A 20,580-nucleotide genomic window follows, 5' to 3' on the forward strand; every position below is an offset into this window, starting at 1 on the left:
TTTTCTGTTAAAAAATGAATATTTGATGACCTGTATAAAAAAGGGTATGTAACTGTGCACATGTGTCTTGATTTCCACTAAAGTGCATGCAGGGCAGCCAACAGGGGGGTGTGGTGGGTACAGCTGTCCCGGGCCCTGGCATTTGTAAGGGCCCGGGCAGCTCATTTTTCAACCCTCCGCTGTGCTGTCTGTGCTGCGCTAGGTCCTTGGTACTCAGGAGGTCCCGAAGCACGGGCTTTTTCAATGCAGGACGCCGGCAGCCAATTAAAATGCTGCACCGGCTTTTGAGCCAATCAGAGCGGCTGCCGGTACACGAGCTCTGATTGGCTCACCAGCTGAGGCTGCATTTTAATTTAGGTAATCCCCCTTCATTGGTGCAGCTGCAGTGCAGAATAATTTAATCAGCGCTCAATATCACTTTGGTTGCTTTTTGCATTTTAATTGGCCACTGGCGTCCTGCATTGAAGAAGCATGTGCTTCGGGACCTGCTGAGTCGGGTGGTAAGTGAAGGGGGGGATGAGGGTGGGGGATGGGAGCACACTTACAGCTCATCCGCTGTGGGAAATGGCACGGTGCCCGGCATGGCTGCTTCTGTTTGGAGAAGGTCAGAGTACTGCGCAAGCGCCAAAAAAAAGGGGGGGGGGGGTCTGGAAAAAAGTCCTGGCCCCAAAATTGGAGGAGTGATGTTGCTCCTTGCTAAATATGGAGCAGACACATCAATGCACCTAGTTTTTCTGAATGATGCATAACAATTATTTTTTGTTTGCATATATTTATAGCAGCTCTGCATCTCTCACAGTTGTATTGCACATCTGGTTATAACAGCTCTATGGGCTAAATGTAATAGGATGCGAGAAAAAAGTGCAGGTAGAAACTTGCATCTGCTTTCTGTAGGTAAGAAGTTACACTTGACTCCCAGGTCGATGCAGCCTGTGACTCCCAGGTCGATGCAGCTTGTGACTCTCAGCTAGATGCAGCCCGTGACTCCCACATTTTTCGGCTCCCAGGCCGACACCTTCCTCGGCTCCCAGGCCGACACCTTCCTCGGCTCCCAGGCTCACCCCGACCATCGGCTCCCAGGTCAACACAGATCATCGGCTCCCAGGTCGACACAGACCATCGGCTCCCAGGCCAACACAGACCATCGGCTTCCAGGCGACCGCAGTCCCTCAGCTCCCAGGCTGATACAGACTATCGGCTCCCATTCCATGTCCTCGGTTCCCAGACAGACAGCGATACTTATTGGCGCATACAGGGGGGTTTTGGTTGCCCAGAAATCCCCTGACAGGCCATTTTTTTCATCCTGCCGCTGCTGCTTCCGAGTGCCCATTTGCTTGTTTGCAAAGCACTGCTGACGGCAAATGGGAGCACCAGGCACTGAGCAGCAGCGGCCACTTAATAGCAGAAGCCAGTGGCTTACAGAGATCCAGACGGAAGCAGCACTGGAAGTGGGGAGGGGCATACCGACACTTCCCACCCTCTCCCCACTTCAAACACGGCAGCAGCACTTTGACCTGACTGTGACACCCCCCCCCCCCCAATGTTGCAGTGATGGTGCATGCTGTGTGTGACAGTGGGTGCATCAGGGACAGATTATAATGGGGGCACAGGGGGGTCAGTACCCCTGGGGCCCCCTCTATCTAGGGGCCCCCTGTGGTTGGCATGTATTTAAAAAATATATATATAATTTTTTTTAAGCTAATGGTTTTGTGCATGGGAGTGGGGTAGTGCTGCAGCTTCACCTATCTGCCAGTGTGACAATGATTAATGGTGCTGAGCATCAGGAGTCAAGGCACACTGACTGCACAAGTGTGCAATGCATTACTGGGAGTTGACTAAGTCCCATAAGACTTTGCACAAGAGGTCAGAGGATGAGAGGCTTGTGCTGAGCTCTGATTGGTGGAGCTCATAATATGTTTCTCAGGCCCATGAAGGATAGCAGCAACAGCTGCCTTGTCATGGGAGGGTTTTTAATCAGAGGCAGCGCTGAGCCTGTCAGGGCTCCTATAGATTAAGGTACAGAGGGACAAACACAGGCTATTCATGCAGTATTTTTATATATATAAAGTGCCCCAGGCCCCCCAAAGCCTTAATTCGGCTCTGGGGTGCATGCTGTGTGTGACAGTGGCTGCATGCTGTGTGTGACAGTGGCTGCATGCTGCGTGTGTGACAGTGGCTGCATGCTGTGTGTGACAGTGGCTGCGTGCTGTGTGTGTCAGTGGGTGCATGCTGTGTGTGACAGTGGCTGCCTGCTGTGTGTGACAGTGGCTGCATGCTGTGTGTGACAGTGGCTACGTGCTGTGTGTGTCAGTGGGTGCATGCTGTGTGTGACAGTTAGAGTTGCCACCTCATCCCTTTAATCCTGGATAAATATTAATTACACAGGTTCTGTGGCTGATTAAAAAAATACAGTTGGAATGAAGTCTGATGGCTGTTTAAAAAAAAAAAAACAGTTGGAATTGAGTCTTGAAGTGAGCCAGCCACAGAACCTGTGTAATTAATATGTCTCCAGTTTTAAAGGGATGAGGTGGCAACCCTAGTGACAGTGGGTGTTTGAACATTGTGTAATGCAGTGTGTGTCTGTCCTGAGAAAGGAAGGCGTTAGGCCAGTTTAGCAGCCTTGGTAACCATAAAACATTAATAAGTTTACTTCAGGGTGGATTGAACTACTTCCTGCTATTCTCATTCCCAGTGAGTAAAGACTTTCAGTCACACACAGTTGGGATCAGGGGACCAGGACAGAGGGTCGAGACCTGCTCACTGGGTGCAGCAAATACCAAAGCCTGGCAAAGACCACCGGCAGGTTAGACCATGCGCCTCTGCTCCTAGTATTAGCCAATACTCTGTCCCAGCTGTGCCCTTGTGTCCAGTTTACTGTTCAGTCCTGTGTACTCCAGTTACCTAGAAACCCCAAGTTTCTGCTTCCAGCACTGGTGCACCAAGCTCTAAGCCGGGAACACAATCAACCCCGGATCCTGACAGGACACACTTGACTTGTCCCTGGCTGAAAAATACATAATCCCTAACTAGTCAACCCAGACTTTGCAGGAGTGGACACCCCCCAAACCCCCACCCCCAATAAAGGGGGCCCACCCCTCCAGGGTCGTTTCCAAGATCCCAGTGCTGATTCATTAAACACAGGGAACCATACATATTTCTTTTCCTGTATTTTTTTTTAACCAGGACCAGCTGTATTGTTTTGTGAGTTTATTTTACTGAGTGACTTTTGGAAAAATCAGAAATGAAACTCATGAAATGTTACATATTTTGGTGGTAGAAGGATTTCAAAAATGCGAGAACTGATGAAGAGCATTCTGGGATACCATCCAACCTGGTTACATTGCCATAGGTGCTGAGATGTTGCTAAAGGACAAAAGGTTAACTTTACTCAAACGTTCCGGTCCATTTGACATCTCATTCGAACGGGTTCATAATATTGTGAAAAAGGAACTGAAAATGCATCATGTGTGCCAGGTGGTTACCAGAAATCTCACAAAGGAGCAGACGTGAGGATGAGTTGCAAAAACACCATCTGAATGTGGGATCGGTTATGTAATCTTACACAAAGGACCCAATTCAGACCTGATTGCACAGCTGCGAATTCGCAAAGCGTGAGCTTATCGGTTCTGTGGATCACAGTATACATGCACAAGGCCATCCTGAGATTAACTCCTGCAACTCGTTTTATTCGCTGGTTGTTTGCAAGGTGATTGACAGAGCCACAGTGGGCATGTGGGGGTGGAGACCAACTGTTTTTGGGACTGGCAAGATAAATGCTGGGTTTAGGGGATGTTTTGTGATGTCAGCTTCAGCCCGGATGTGCCTGGTTTTCATTGCAGGGCTGAGTACAGTAAGTCTCAGACTATGCGGCACCTGCGATGATTTGTGCCCTAGCGTGTGATCAGGTCTGAATTACCCCTAATATTCAATCGCACATCTCTGATAATCTCACAGACAGCATAGCATTGCCGGGTCTATCTATGGGACAGAAAAACAGAGGCAGTCTCATTACTTTTCATTTACTTGTATTTACAAAAACAATATAATACAACAAAGAGCAACATTGTAAACATTATGGAGGAAATTTACTAAAGGAAATTTGTAAAAAATAGGTGTATTTGTATTTAGAAATACACTTATTTTTTACATTTACAATCCCGAAAATACGGCAATTCGTATTCGTATTGATAGCACATCAATACGAATACGAATTGCCGTATTTTCGGGATAGTAAATGTAAAAAAAAGTGTATTTCTAAATACAAATACACCTATTTTTTTACAAATTTCCTTTAGTAAATTTCCCCCTTACTATCCCGAAAATAAAGCAATTCGTATTCGTATTGATAGCACATCAATACGACTACGAATTGCCTTATTTTCGGGATAGTAAATATCAAAAATAAGTGTATTTCTGGATACAAATACACCCATTTTTTTTTACAAATTTCTTTTAGTAAATTTCCCCCTATATGTACAACACAAATAAAGTAAAATTGTGATTTTTGCTTTTGAGCATTAGATATTGGATAAGTGCACCATTTACTGTACTCAGCATGACAATTATTCTGTATCCCTGACATCTTAATATTCCCTGAATGGAAGAAAAACTGTCAAATGTGTTCTATGATGTCAGTTTTACATCATACAAATATTGCACTGTATCAATCAGCATGTAACCTGAGGCCAATTGTTCCACAGTGTATATTAAGAAAAAGCCTTGACTAGATACATTGTTCTGCAGAAGGATTCATGAGCAGTTTCTGACACACATGGTGGTGAGTGAGAAACATCTGAATGCCAACGGTTAGTTTTTGGTGGCGCCGGAAGGGTAAGGGTTAGGCACTAGGTGGGAGTTAGGGTTAGACTGTTGGATATGGGAGATGGTAGTGTTAGACACTAGGGAGAGAGTTGGGTATAAAGATAGGGGAAGAATACGCAACAGAATGACACTTGTTATATGAACCATGTAAGTGACTACCAGTCCATGTAAGTGACTGCTGAGCAACCAGGTATGGTTAGCTGTTACTCTATCACAGGCATTACCAACCACGGTCCTCAAGGCACACCAACAGTGCAGGTTTTAGTGATATCGAGGCTTCAGCACAGATGGTTAAATCAAAACAACTGAGGTACTAATTAAGTCACCTGTGGTCAAGCCTGGATATCTCTAAAACCTGCACTGTTGGTGTGCCTTGAGGATCGTGTTTGGGAATGCCTGCTCTATCATGTTGACATGTTCTATCATGTCTACATGATGAATGTCAACATTTAATCATGTCTCCCGCATTCTGAATCTCTCACCCTATTATATTTCCCCCTGACTGTCTGATGTGCAGCGCTCTCTAATATAGCGGCCACTCTCACCCCTGTGGCGTCCCCTTATCAGCACGGCCATCTATTACCTGGAGTCAGACCTAATACTCTGCTCAATGGGGGGGAGTTACTCTAAATGATGCTGCTGCATCCTAACACAGAAATCCTGTGTTAGGATGCATGCAGCAGTGTTATTTGGAGTAACTCCGCCCACCAAGCAGACTACTTGCAGGAGTCGAACGGTAGGGACAACCCGAGGGAGTACCCAGAGTCACTGGCAATTTATAGTCAGGGGCACCGGTGGGCGGCGAGGGTGTAACCTGTGGGTGGGTGAGGAGCTTGGTGGCTTGGTGGCAACAGTAGTCAGCGCATGAGCTATGCAATCACACGGTGGGAGGCGCAGCGCCCATGTGATTGTACTGCTATCACCCCTTCCGATTAGAGGAAATGTACTTCTGGGCAGCTGGGGCAACTTGTCTCTTTTCTCCTGGGGCTCTTACAGCATACAACAAGGTACATTGCCGCTAATCGGAATACAGAAGCCGGAGCCGGTGGGTGACGTCACAGCACTCGGCCACGAAGTCCCGCAGCTATAAACACGAGCTGCAGTCTTTATACAGAAAACACAGGTTATAATTATATATAAACCGGATTTTGGGACTATCCCAATATACACTCCCGACGCGACGAAGGAAATACCGAAACTCGTTGAGTGTGATTCGATAATCCCCCTGGAGAGAAGCCTTCACCCTGGTCATCGCGGTGCCACATTTGTGGAACATCTCCTGTTCTGGACTGGTTGGTGGACCTTTAACTGAGCCTGCATATATCATCTGAGCCAGCTGTTTGCCTCTGTGGGGATATCTTTTATGCTGTTTATAATGTCTACATTTGTAAGTGTGGACTAATATTAAATTACCTTTTAACCAAAGATAATCTGCACTATTTTTGTCCTATGTTCTGCCTCCGGGATGCAGTGTAAATCCCGGTGGTCGGGATCCCGGCGTTCAGAACCCCGACGTTGGAATCCCGACCGCTGAAATCCCGACACTTTCTCCCTCCGTGGGTGTCCGCGACACCCCCGGAGGGAGTATAAATTAGTGTGCCGAGCGTAGCGAGGCTCCGGGCCCGCTGCGTGGCGAGCGCAGCGAGCCCGCAAGGGGGGGCGATCCACGTCCCCCCTTGTCTGGATTCCAGCGTTGGGATTCTGCATGCCGGGATCCCGACCGCCGGGATTTAATACTGAATCCCTGCCTCCTATATCACAATTTATTGTGAGATTAGGTGGCTATCGTTTCAGGTGTTGAACCCTGCAAACTGAAACCTATCATTGTCAACCCAGTGAAATACGGTGACTTTGTTTTATATCCTATGTTGTAAAAAAAGGTTACATTGGGCGCTGTGTGTTAAACACCTCGATTACAGGTTTTATGGAAAACGGTCCAATGATTTAAATCCTGCTATACCTATACCAATACCATGGTGATATTATAGGACAAATGAGGATCACATTACATATTAAAAACCACTAAATCCTGTCTCTCTCCTCTTCCCCCAAGTGGCTAAGTATTGCCCCCTGTTGAGTAATATTTTTGTTGCGCTTAAACACATAGGTGTTATTTAAAAAAGGAACATACATTTTAGAGCATATCCATTAAAGATTTATTATTTTAATTTGTATCAAAAACACCTATAAATAACTGTGATATAAGGGTGCCCCCACCCAGAGTTTTCTTTCTTTCTCCGGTACTTGTGTAATATCTGGGCGCCCGATATAAGGCATACAATCAGATGCGATGCGACGCAATTTTCGGCAAAATCGCATCGCCTCGCAACCAAATCGCATACAATGCGATGCGATGGACGCGATTTTCCATAGGATTCAATGTTAAAATGGTCCTGTTCATTTCCCCACTATCCAAGTGGGCATAGAGTTGATTTTATATAGCGTGTCGAGCGCAGCGAGCCACCGAGCCCGAAGTGTGGCGAGCGGACGCGGATTACTTAAAATGAACAGGACCATTTTAACATTGAATCCTATGGAAAATCGCGTAGATCGCATCGCATTGCAAGTCTACCCTTTAGAAACTTCCCTGCACACATCATATACACTGAGTACTCTAAGTCTAAAGCAGCGGTTCTCAAACTGTGGGTCCTGACCCCAAAGTGGGTCCCAACCTTCTCAGCATGGGGTCACGACTCTGGAAAGTCTGTGGAATTGTCTGTTATTTTAGGCTCCTCCCATCATGTTGTGCCTCCACAATGCTGCCATGTATTTGCTGTCTGCTGACTACACATTTCATGTGATGACCTTCTGCATTCACTTGTTGGGGGTCCCGTCATTATTTTTATTGTCTGATGGGGTCCCAGAGCAAAATAATTTGAGGACCGCTGGTCTAAAGGAATAATATTACAAAGAAAAACTCTTCATTTCACAACTAACTTTACCACGTGAAATCTGACTTTTGCTAGAAAACAGCATTTAGGAAGCAGAAGTTGCAGATCAGGCTCAGAAATAGACAATCTATTCTCTTCCTTCCTTCTCTTCCTTCCTTTTTTCATGAGTTTGGGAGCAGTAATTAATTACTCACTTGCACACAGAGAGGTATTTTGTTTTGGGCAATGGAACAAGAATGTTTTATTTTTACATATTAAAATTGAAAGCAAATTGATTAGAGATATATCCAAAATTGATTTGTTTGTGGTTCAGGGATTATCACCCAACGTCATACAAGTATGTGGCTGTAGAGAGGATTTATTTGCACAGTGGTTGACAGTTAGGGATGTACTGTATGGATGAACTTGCAGCAGGGGCTCTTTCATCTCTGATAGAACAGGGAATTATGCTTGTGCTGTTTGGGGACTGAGGGGCAGTTGACAGTTACAGCAGCGCATGCAGTCATAGGGCCCCATGAGGTCTAATTTCACCTCTGGACCATGGCCATCTTCTGCCGTCCCAATTCATTTCATTGACCCTCCCATCAGACATGCTATGAGGCAAATATTTTCCTTGAAAGCAAGCTGGTGGGCAGCAAGAGCAGGACCAGACCCCTTGAGGGGATCGATTGACAGGAAGGAGGAACAGCTTCTCTGAGAGTCTGCAGTGTCAATGGTTATGGTAATTTCAGTTGCAGCTCTTACCATTATGGAGGGGGGGACTGCCACAATGCGCCCCCCCTCCGCTGACGCTGTTGTCCCCAGCCGCCTCCGCTGTTGTCCCTGCCCGCTGCCGCCATCCCCGGAAGCCGCACATGCGCACCCCGGTCCCCTACGCAGAGCCAGCACATGCACAGTAATTTCATAGATACTGTGCATGCACTGGCCCAAGCCTCTGTGGCAGCAGCAGCCCCCGGAGGCTTCATCGGGTTCCGGCGCATGCGCAGCTTTTTCTTATAGACTTTATGACCTAGAATCAATCTATCATGAGTCCGGATACTAGTGTGAATATCCACAGAGTTGGCACTACAGCACTTCCACATACCTCCAAACTTTGATGGTCCTTGAAGAGGGACACTGGTGCGCGCCCGAAAACTAGGGGTGTGTGGCTATCCGGAAAGGGGGCATGGCCTATACTTGCATCTACTTATGAGGCCACGCCCCTATGGGGGCATGGCCCAGATTCTTTGCGAGCCTCTAGCCATGCCCCGAGCCCCCCTTGGCCTCAGGAATAGATGCTGTGCACATGCACACAGTATTTATTCACCACTGCTCAGCAGCTGACAGGGGGACTCCCAATGCTCCACCCAAAGGGCGTGTTTAGTTTCATATATGGAGAGATTGTGAAAAGAGATTGTGAATGTGGCACCTAGAAGCGTGGGTGTGTACTGCTACATCTGACAGGAAGCTTGTAATATGACTTATATCCAGATGTAGATGAGCCCCAAAAGCAGTTAGTAAGAGCTACTATACTATCTAAAGTTCTGGGAAATGGTGCTGATGATTCAATGGAAATGTATCTGTCTATCTTTCCTTATTTTCCCCAAAAATTTAACAGTGTACTGTGGGCTAGGTGAAATGAGGGAGATTGCTAGACTAATGAGGGAGAGAGGGAGATTGCTGTTATTTCAGGGAGTCTTCTGAATGCAGGAGGCGAGCGCAGCGAGCCCGCAAGGGGCTTTTTTGTGCTCGCCATGCTGTCTGACTCCAGGCAGTCGGGATCCCGACGTCTGGATAATGACTGTCGGGATCCCGACTGTCGGAGTCCCATATCACACCCGTAGGCAGCTATGCCTTATCCGTATAGTCCAAAAACCGAAATATTCCGAAAACCGTCGTTTTTCAGAATATTTCAGGGTTTTTTGTTTAGTTCCTCCCTACAGCCCTGCCTCTTTTTTCATACTTAACTCATCCACGGCGGCCATCGGAATCCTCTGCAGCGGCATCCCCGGTCCCAAGGATGCGTTGCACGGGCGCACCGGTGACTCACTCGTGCAATGCACCCCTGGGACCGGAGCTGCCGCTAAAGAGGAGTCTTAATGCCGCCGTGGACACTGGGGCACCATGGACATTGCGGGACCATCAGGACACCGCCAAGGGACTAGGGGAGTATGAAAAAAAAATATTCCAAAATCCGCAAAAAATCCCTTATCCAAAATGCTTGTGCTCCCGAACATTTCGGATAAGGGATACTCAACCTGTACTTCATTGCTAACCCAATATCCTAGCAAGGTGGACCCTTTTACACTGACCCACAGTAAATTCCGAGTTGCTGCATGTTCATGTGCAAAAACCCAGGATTCTCAAATCAATAGAAAGGGGGTATTAGTGGTGTTGCTTATGTTTTTTTCCGGTGGAGGTGGAGACAGATTTGATAGCACTCTAATAGTGCCAAAAGAAAGATTGCTTTGGGAAAAGGATAGAAATTATTTTTTATTACATTAAATGTTTTAAAGACATTTTATTAGATGATTTAAAGAGTATTGTTATATTGGATGGTAAAGCTAAACCCACTTTAATCCTTGCAATAATGCTGTGTACACACGTTGTGATTTGCACTGTCGATTTTGACTATATAGTAAAAATAGCACATAGGGGGTGATTCAGGTTGGTTTTCAAAAGCAAACTCCTTTAATGGACAAAACCATGTACACTGCAGGTGGGGCAGATGTAACATGTGGAGAGAGAGTTACATTTGGGTTAGTTATTTCATTTCTGTGCAGAGTAAATACTGGCTGCTTTATTTTTACGCTGAAATTTGAAGAAGGAGTTTGCTTTTGCAAACCAACTTGAATAACCCCCATAGTGCAAATCGCACCATGCTATGCAGCACCTGATTTGATCCCGATGCACGGGCCCACGGCTTCGGAATCTAATGAAGAAACAGACTGTTTTTTCTACTATGGCTATAAATGCGCAATGCAGCATGGCCCTCACTTTCACACACTCGCACCCCCCTGGCGCCAGCGCTCCCACCCTGACAGCAGATGTTGATTTTGAACGGATATCGGCAGTCGCCAAATATAACCATGTGTACACAGCTGAAGAGTTTGCTACTTATTATCTATAGATCGTATTCACCATACAGTAAGTGGCACCAATATCACTACCTCCTGGCTTGAGCTCAATTTCAGAATACTCTGTGCTGGCTAGAGTCTGTGGTTTCAGGCTGATTTCTGAATATTCAGCACCAGATGCAGCCAAAGATTTGAGCTCCAGTTCTGAATATTCTGGTGCTAGCTTTGGTGATTGTGCAAGTGAGTATATAGTTCTTGGATTCTCCTCCTCTCTTCCACTCACTGCATAGGGCGAACCTAAAGGAACACAGAGTATAGGTACTGTAAATAACATACTTAAAAAAATAATAAAATAAATAAAGATTATGGATTTAGTTAAATCTGTGTTTTGATGGGTTTGCAAAAATTAAAATGATGATGTAATATTTAGAATGCCCTTAATATATATATATATATATATATATATATATATATATATATATATATATATATATATATATATATATATATGGAGAGCAGCAATATTAGCTAAGCAACACCAACTTTATTTTTAGGCTTGTCTGCTTTTACCCCTTCAACAATGAGGGATCTAAGTTTAGCATGGCAGCTAGAGCAAACACCATACCCTCCAACATGACCCATTCCATTAGGTACAACATGCTCTGCTTTTGGACTTCTTCCTTAATTTAGGATTACCTTCACCTTTGCTGGAACACCGTTATCATCACTGAACTAGTTCAACACAGGTGACTGCAATTATCAATTAAGAGGGAAGCCCAGAAACAGTGCATTTTGCATTTTTTATCTGCCTGTCTGTCAAAGGCTGTCAATTCTGCTTGGCGGTGGCTGTCCCCCAGTTACCACAAGCATGTATTCCCTCTTGGCAATGAGCATGTAATCCCACATGGCAACGAGTATGGAACCATCTTGCAATGAGCATGGAACCCTTGGCAATGAGTATGGAACTCCTGGCAATGAGCATGGAACCCCTGGCAATGAGCATGTAGGTAAGCAGCACTTATGTAGCATAATTTTTAATAGACATTATGGTGTTTGGCATAATACATAATGGACATTATGCTGTGTTCACATAATGCCACACAAATAGAGCCAAAATTCACATAATGCCACAGATTAAATCAAAATTCACAATATGCTTCATAATGTGAACATGTAATGGGCATTATGGTGTAAATTTTTAATGCGCGCCTTTGGCACACAATGTCCCTGTTTATGAAGAATATTGTGAATTTTGATTTAATCTCTGTGGCATTATGTGCATTTTGGCTCTATTTGTGTAGCATTATGTGAATTTTGGCACAATCCATGTAACATTATATGAATTTTGGTTCAATCCATGTGACATTATGTGAATTTTGGCACAATCCATGTGGCATTATGTGAATTTTGGCACTTACAATTTGGGTGCTTACAATGTTAAATGCACCCCCACGCCACCCCCACTATCAACGCCAACCCGAAGCGTGGCGAGCCCAGCGAGCCTGCGAGGGGCGACGTTACGCGTCCTCCGACCTTTTCATACCCCCACTATCCACATCAGCGTTGAATTGATTTTATATAGTGAGGCGAGCCACCGAGCCCGAAGCGTGGCGAGCGCAGCGTGCCCCGCGTGGGGACGTGTATTACTTTACATGTATTCTGCGTCCGCTCGCCACGCTTTTGGCTTGATGGCTCGCTGCGCTCGCCACACTATCTAATATCAACTCCACGCTGATGTGGATAGTGGGGGTATGAAAAGGTCGGAGGACGCGTACCGCCGTCCCTCGCGGGCTCGCTGCGCTCGCCACGCTTCGGGTTGGCGTTGATAGTGGGGGTGGCGTGGGGGTGCATTTAACATTGTAAGCACCCATTAGAGTGCTTATACAATTAAAAATCGTATAGGGGGGCCACTTAAGATTGAAAGCACCCATTACGGTGCTTATACAATTTAAAATCGTAGCCCATCTCATTGAATGCCATTGTATGCCATATACTATGGTATACGATTTTAAATTGTATAAGATCGGGTGCCATCGCGTCGCATCACACCGCATACCATATTAAGGCTTATGGTATACGATGCAATGGGCGCCTCTCCTATCATGGTGCCCCCCCTGTCATTTTCTCCTGGATCTGCCCCTGGTCACATTTGTCAATAACCTGGTTATTCTTGTATTCCTGGCTCAGATATCTGTTTGGAATCTGCAACATTTCTGAGTTTCCCCAGCCTTGCTCCATACAGATTGAAGTAATGCTTCCAACCTTCAGTGAGAGACTGTGTACTGCTGCTGCATTACTGATTGGACACCAGTGAGACCGCTGATCAGCTATTAACCATTTGGTTGACTGTTTGCTGAAGCTGCTAGCTTTCCTATTAGGCCCAGTTAATTTCATACTGAGTTGTTCCTGGTTTTGCAGATACCACCTGGCCAGTCAGCCAATCCATACAAAGCAAGGGGGTTAAATATCCTGCTCAAGGAACAGGAAGTTGCCTTGAGCAATGTCGCTGATCATCCCTGTTGTGCTCTGATTCCTGACACCCTGCTCTGAAACTCCTTCACTACCTGCTCCATTTCCTGGGTCCTGCTTCCCGTTATCCAGACTCCTAACTGCTATTCTACCGCAGCCACTATCTGGTCATCCGGCACTGTCTGGCTTCCAAGCTGATCCAGTCATCTGCTGTGGTTTGGATTCCTAGCTGTTTCCAGTTCTCAGTCATGAGCCTGATGCCAGGCTACCTCTGTAGCGAACTTCCTGTGTGGGTGAGTGTGTCCTATCATCCTATCATCTCTGGCTACCAAGCCGCAACGAGCTATCAAGCCACTATCAGCTAACAAGAAACTCAAACAAGACTTACACACATATAACACAAAGAACTCCCCCCTATATAACTGGTGCTGGTTAAACTTTGTTAGTTCAGTAACAAAGGCGGAGAAACGCGTTGAGAGGGGACACTGAGGCTGCCAATAACATCGGGCTGATGATTGATTCTCGGATATGACCGAGTGCCAAAGGTCGGAGAAACTCACCATTGCCTACAAGCCATCTATTTGACCCCCGGATTACAAAATAGGTATACCACGATAAATGGTTTTCATCTGTAAAAACAAAGCATACTCCAGTGTCAAGAGAAATCTGGTTTTAAGAAAGTCTTGTTTTAATAAACAGTTTTTTATATGCTAATATATGTATGTTTTTTTGAGAAAAAGCTAACTAAGGAAAGACAGAAATTATCACTCTAAGCATAGGGCGCCTGACACTATTGTGGTAATACCACGATAAATGTGCACATTTCTGTGGGGACTGAACTCAGTACTAACCTACTAACTGGCTCTGTATATGAGCAAGAAACCTGCAATTGCATACTGAACTAACAAAGTTTAACCAGCACCAGTTATATAGGGGGGAGTTCTTTGTGTTATATGTGTGTAAGTCTTGTTTGTCTAATATTGACTGTGATAATATGTATAATTGCAATTCTTAATTAAATACTTTTATATATTCAGTACAGCGCTGTTCCTACTTCTCTTGTTTTCTTATTCAACTGTTACCTGTAATCCAGTTGCTAATTGGATAACCAAGCCACTCTGAGCTATCCACTCACTATCGGCTAACAAGCCACTCTGAGTTATCCAGCAGTTAACTTGCAAACCAGCCGCTACCCGGTTCCAGCCACCATCCATTGATTAGTTGCTATCTGGTTCCAGTCGCCACCCAGCTTTATACTATGTCTTGAATCTAGGAGCTGCCAGTTTTAAAGACTTGTGAATTACTTGTGAATTACTTGTGAATTACTTGTGCATTCCTCAGTTACACTGCTAAGTAGATGCTCCTCAGTTATCTAAGATCCCCGGATCTCAGTTATTGCCAAGTGGGCTTTTCTAGGTTCTGTTATTGCTAAGTATGCCTTCCTGAATTCTGGTTATTGCCAAGGACGCATATTTTAGTTGTCCCAATATTCCCAAACCCAGAACTTCCCAGAGTTACCAGCAGTCTTGATCCAGAATCTCTGAGATTTTCCAGCCTTACCAGAGTATTATTCCAGAGTTCCTAGATCATGTTCCCCACAGCTCTACATATCCTGCACTTTGGTCACGACTGGGTCCTCAACCCTATTGATGTGATAGTTTGCTCAAGGCCCATGGACTTAGTGGCCACAATGTCGATATGCAAGTGCGTGATACTAAGGCAGAGACTTTACTGAACAACCAATCCCCAGTCATGAGGCTCCTACAAGAATTGTCTGTCAGCTCATGCAGGTTGCAGCAATCCTTGCCTCGAAATGTCTTCATCCCAGTTGAAGCTCCTGCTGCACCATTAGATAATTCTGGCCTACCTCTCTCTCTCTGTTTATGGTTATCCATCATCTACTCCAGCCGAGAGGAAAGAGGATCCAGTAAGGAAGAAGCTTTTGGGGAGCAAGTCTAGCCCCTGCAGGGGTTGTGGTTCCTTCCAGATTTTTTCAGTGCTGCAACTTGATCAGTTAAAACTATTCCATCATTTGCTCGAACATTTGCAAGAGCTCCCGTCCAAAATATCTCCAATGATCGCTGATATGCTTAGAGGTACTTCAGCGTACCCACCATCGGTAGTCCTGAATCTATAGCATCTTCTGATACAGCTTCATACATATCTGAGAAGATTTCCCATATACAGAGGTAGGACAGGCCCCAAAGCAGACCATGAGCTAAGCTTTCCGAAGAACATCAACAGTGCAGATTGTTTGGTCTATGCTATTATAGTAGGAATCCTGACCACTTCCTTGAAGACTGTTCCCTTTGTAAGACCATAATGGGTCCACTACTGCTTCTGTTCAAAGAGGGTCTCAAGTCTACAATTGGGGACCTCGAACAAGAATCATCCCCATAGAATGTAAATCTGCTGCCGTCCATCCAAATCTGGGAGAGAGAACAAAAGGATGTCGGTTTCTGGCGCACTAAGTAGAAAATATTTTAAAATATAACTTTTAATACATTTTAATAAAATATATTTGACTTCAGTGAAATATGTTAAAAATAAAGAATTGTGCAAGAAAGGTAAAGTGTGATTTTAATAAAATATGGCTATGTGTAGTTACCTTGGTGTGTTATTTTTGTTCTAGTTCATTCAATGATTTAAATGTTAATTTTATTGATTTTTGCCCCTGTTTTGACCTACGTGACCACCATCAGTACATCGGGACCGATGTTACCTGTGGGATCACTGTTGGTCTTCAGGGACCCAATCTAATGTACATTAATTATTGGTACTTTAAATACAAGAATTAATTAGTGAGTCCCAGCGCTCTAATTAATAAGACCTGTATTGGTCCATTTTTATGCCTGATTGATCCGTCCTATGATTTTATATAGGGGAATAGATTTTGTTGTATCACAAAGTTCACGTCTGTTCTTATATATTCATTGTATCCCTTCAATTAGTAAGGGTTATACAATGTAGCTTTATTTAGAGTTCTGAATAAACTGTAGGCTCTGTGCCCAGAGTCAGTTCAGTATACAGATATTCCAGTAAATTGAATAGTATACTGTATATCAGAGGTTTGGTATTTTAACCAGTCTCGTTAACCTCTGATTTGTTAATGTTATTATGCTTAAACTTTTTGTCTCAATATGTCTTATAATAGGCAGACAGGCATTATTCTGTATTGGTATTCATAATTACTGTGTGTTATTAGTAATACAGGCTGCACCCCCTCAATAAAACCATCAACCTTTATCAAGTACACATAAAAGAGGGGTCCTTTTTCTTTCCTAAAATACATGAAAAGATAATTAGTCCTGGTGCGGTATCCCTCTTCTTGCATTCATACCAAATCTGGGAGAGGCCTCCATGTTCACTATGTCAAAGAAGTCATTAGGCTTGCGCACTACAAGTAAACCTAGTAACTCCATATGTCCTGTTTGGGGAAAATTTGATTCCACAGTCCTTGGAAAGGCTGTATCTGTAGCCCAAGGAAGTCTGAGTTGTCGACCCCAGGAGGAGAGTTTAGTGCTTCAGCCCCAGGAGGGGTGCTTTGTGCCTCCTTTTCCAGAAGGGCTCTCCAGTCTTCTGCTCCAAAAGGGGTTCAGCCCCAGGAGTGGGTTCAGTGTTTCCAGCCCCTAGACAGGTTTCCAAGTGTCCAGCCCCATGAGGGGTGTCTTAGTGTCCAGCCCCAGGAGGGGGTTCAGTGTATCCAGCCCCAGGAGGGGTTCTGAATGTTCTGCCTCAGGAGGTGATTCAGAGTGACCAGTCCCTGAAGAGGGTTTTATGTACCAGGATCCAGAAGGAGGGTCCGATATGTCGGCCCTAGCTTCCAAGCTTGAGAACACTTCATCCCTGCCCTCCATACCTGAGAACACTTCTGACCTGAGAACACTTCTGACCCTCAGGTCTAAAGATGTTTCTGCCCTGGCCTCCGGGCCCAAGGACACTACTGCTCTGGCTTTCGTAGCTGACATTGTGCCTGTCATACATGAGGTGCCTGCTTTGCCTGAGGCTCCCCAGGTGCCTTTTTTGCCTAAGATGCCAGAAATTCCTGCAACAAGTCCAAGGGGTGTCCATCCATCTAGATCCATTGGAAACTTCTGCTCAGCCAAGGTTGTCCAAGGTATCTGTTCAGCTGGATTCATCCAAGACCTATGCCCAGACAAAGTCTCCAAAATTTCGTGCCCAGTCAAAGCAGTCTGAAATTCTTGACCAGCCATCAGAATGTGCATCTGCAGAACTTGTAGGTACTGCTCATCTTCCTTCCCAGCAAAGAGAACTGAAAGCAGAGTCAAGCTCTTCTTTAGGAAAATCATCAAGTGACTTTTTCTCTGAAGTATCATCTGAAGGCTCATCTTGCTTATATTTTGATGGAGATCTCCTGCAGTACAATATCCTAATGGACTGATATTTTTCTATAATGGAGTCGAATCCTGCCTGTGGTGTTACTACGGATAATATAGCCCAATCGGTTAGCTAGACCCTAGCTTACCGCTAACCTCATCAATTAGCACCCAGGTGGAGGAGGTCACTTGCTTTGTAAACTGCTAAGGTACTTGTGTAGTATCACGGCTCCCATCGCATGCCATGTAGTGGCATGAGATGGCATGCGATGGGATGCGATTTTTGCAGTTTTTCAGCATTTTTTTTTTAAATCGCAAGCGATCGCATCGCATGCGATCGCATCACATGCGATGAGATGCGATCGCATGCGTTTTTTTAACAGAAATGCATCCAAATGCATTGAAATTAGTATCAAACATGTTCAATGGCCCCCAAATGTCATTTTTCAGGCTGTACCACCCCCACTATCAACATGAACCCGAAGCGTGGCGAGCACAGCGAGCCCGCGAGGGGCGGTGGTACGCGTCCTACGACCTTTTCATACCCCCACTATCCACGTTGGCGTGGAGTTGAGAATAGAAAGTGTGGCGAGCGCAGCGAGCCACCGAGCCCGAAGCATGGCGAGCGCACGCGGACACCTGTGAAGCCCGCGAGGGGACGCGTATACCTGTGAAGGTATCCGTGTCCCCGTGCGGGGCTCGCTGCGCTCGCCACGCTTCGGGCTCGGTTCTCACTTTCTATTCTCAACTCCACACCGACGTGGATAGTGGGGGTATGAAAAGGTCGTAGGACGCATACCGCCGCCCCTCGTGGGCTCGCTGCGCTCGCCACGCTTCGGGTTCGCGTTGATAGTGGGGGTGGTACAGCCTGAAAATGACATTTGGGGGCCATTGAACATGTTTGATACTAATTTCAATGCTTTTGGATGCATTTCTGTTAAAAATCGCATGCGATCGCATCGGATCGCATGCCATGCGATCGCATTCGATTTTTTTGCTATGCGATGGCCATCGTGGGAGCCGTGATTCTACACAAGTACCACTGCTAATGCTTGTGAAATACAATGCCTAGGAAATTCTTTGTTACTTTAAAGATCAGTCATCTGAAACAGGGCATATCTATTAATAATCAACAGGCTTTACCACATGCAAATGAGTGGAAATGGAGGTGAAAACCAGCATGGGGATACCACTATTTTCCAATAACCAGCACCAGGCTGAACCAGCAGGGGTGATATTGCCATTGCAGGGAGGACACATAGGGCAGTAGAGAACCTGGCCAGGATCAGGTATTTATATGGGGACATGGCCTAATCACAGGAGGTGGGCCATGCACCCTTAAAATAAAATACAAAAAAATAGTACTTCAAGTGCTGGGTCACACTGCCCCCCAGTACACAGCAGCATATGCTCGGTTGAGAAGAGCTGCTGCAGCTCCTGATTCCATGTATTGGGGGGAGGACCAGGGACCCCACTGCGCCCCTCTGTCAGACCTGGACTCGTGTTGGTTTACTCCTTTCTTGGCACCCCTGGACACACAGAATGGTCCCCTAAAAAAGACCAAGAATGGTCTTGGTTATGATAAATTTGAAACTCCTAGATCAATTGTGCACCCCCCTTGTGTAATGAAAAGGGGTGTTATGTAAGGCCACAACCATTTTCTAATCATGCTCCTTTGATTTGTGCACAGAGTCCATCTGCCATCATCCCCTATGTTAAATAAGCAGGTATGAGAAAGCTAATAGGTCCAGGAGACTAATGTACATACTGTACAATTAAAGTTTTAACCATGAGAACTTACATTCATAATCATCTGGAAGGACTACAGCATCTGGAGGACTGCAAAAGAAATTATCAAAAAATATATTTTATTTATTTATTTACAGTTTCTTATATAGCGCAGCAGATTCCGTTGCGCTTTACAATTGTTAACAGTGATTGAACAAACTGGGTAACAACAGACAGACTTGGAGGTAAGAGGGGTGGGGAACCTCAGGCCCGGGGGCCGTATGCGGCCACCGTAGCCGGTCTAAGTGGCCGCCCACCCACATGGCGGCTTTGCTGGTAGTCAAGTACAGGGGAATTCTCTTGAGAGGTCAGTAGTTCTCACGAGATTCCTCTTAATCAGCAGCAGCAGGAGACTGTCAGTCCTATTCAGCGGCAGCCTCCAGAGCGTGGGATGGCTGCAGCAGGACAATTTGTAACAGAAATTTTTACATATGGCCCCCGAAGGATTTTTTCCCCATACAAATGGCCCTTGGCACAAAAAAAAGGTTCCCCACCCCTGCTCTATAGAGACACAGGAGGGAAATACAAGGACAGGCACCAGTAAGAGCATAACATTCCCACCAAGTTGCTAGTCCAGAAGGGAAGATATAAGATACATAAGTGCCTCAGAGGGTTATGAGTGTGTAACTTAAATATGATAGGCTTGTCTGTAGAGGTGAGTTTTCAGGGAATGCTTGAAAGGTTGGAGGCTAGTGGAGAGTCGTATTGTGCGTGGAAGGGCATTACATAGGGTGGAAGCAGGCTGATGAAAGTCCTGTATTAGTGAGTCGGAGCTAGTGATCCATGCAGAAGAGAGACACAGATCTTGTGCAGAGTGGATTGGTCGAGTTGGGAGATATTTTGAGATAAGCAAAGAGAAATATGCTGGTGTAGTATGGGTAATAGCTTTATATGTGAGTAGAAGTATTTGATATTGAATATGGTAAAATACAGGCAACCAATGAAGGGACTGGCAGAGTGGATCAGCAGACGATGAGCATCTTGCTAGGAAGATCAGCCTAGCAGCAGCATTTAAAATGGATTGCAGTGGCAAGAGTCTATTCTTGGCAATACCTGTTAGCAGGCTGTTGCAATAGTCAATGCGGGATATAATGAGTGCATGGATAAGAGATTTAGTTCTGTCTTGTTTAATATCAGGTCGTATTTGGATGTTTTTTTATATGCATGTAACATGATATGGAGACAGACTGTATGTGGGGAACAAAGGACAGTTCAGAG

The 20,580-nt window shown here is 45.3% G+C and overlaps 1 protein-coding gene across 2 annotated transcripts in view; it reads right to left on the reverse strand.

The window, feature by feature from the left end:
• Positions 1-9,900: 9,900 nt before the first annotated feature.
• Positions 9,901-20,580, reverse strand: part of LOC146072536 (uncharacterized) — a 57,689-nt gene continuing 47,009 nt past the window's right edge. For both annotated transcript variants that reach the window (XM_083179762.1, XM_083179761.1), the window contains exons 6-7: positions 19,376-19,413; positions 9,901-11,065 (exon numbers count right to left, since the gene is read on the reverse strand). In XM_083179762.1, the coding sequence (XP_083035888.1) occupies positions 10,812-11,065; positions 19,376-19,413 (292 nt within the window). In that variant the 3' untranslated portion in view covers positions 9,901-10,811. The remainder of the gene's footprint in view (positions 11,066-19,375; positions 19,414-20,580) is intronic.

This window comes from Crinia signifera, chromosome 4, assembly GCF_055691185.1.
Source record: "Crinia signifera chromosome 4, ASM5569118v1, whole genome shotgun sequence".
Classification (NCBI taxonomy): domain Eukaryota; kingdom Metazoa; phylum Chordata; class Amphibia; order Anura; family Myobatrachidae; genus Crinia; species Crinia signifera.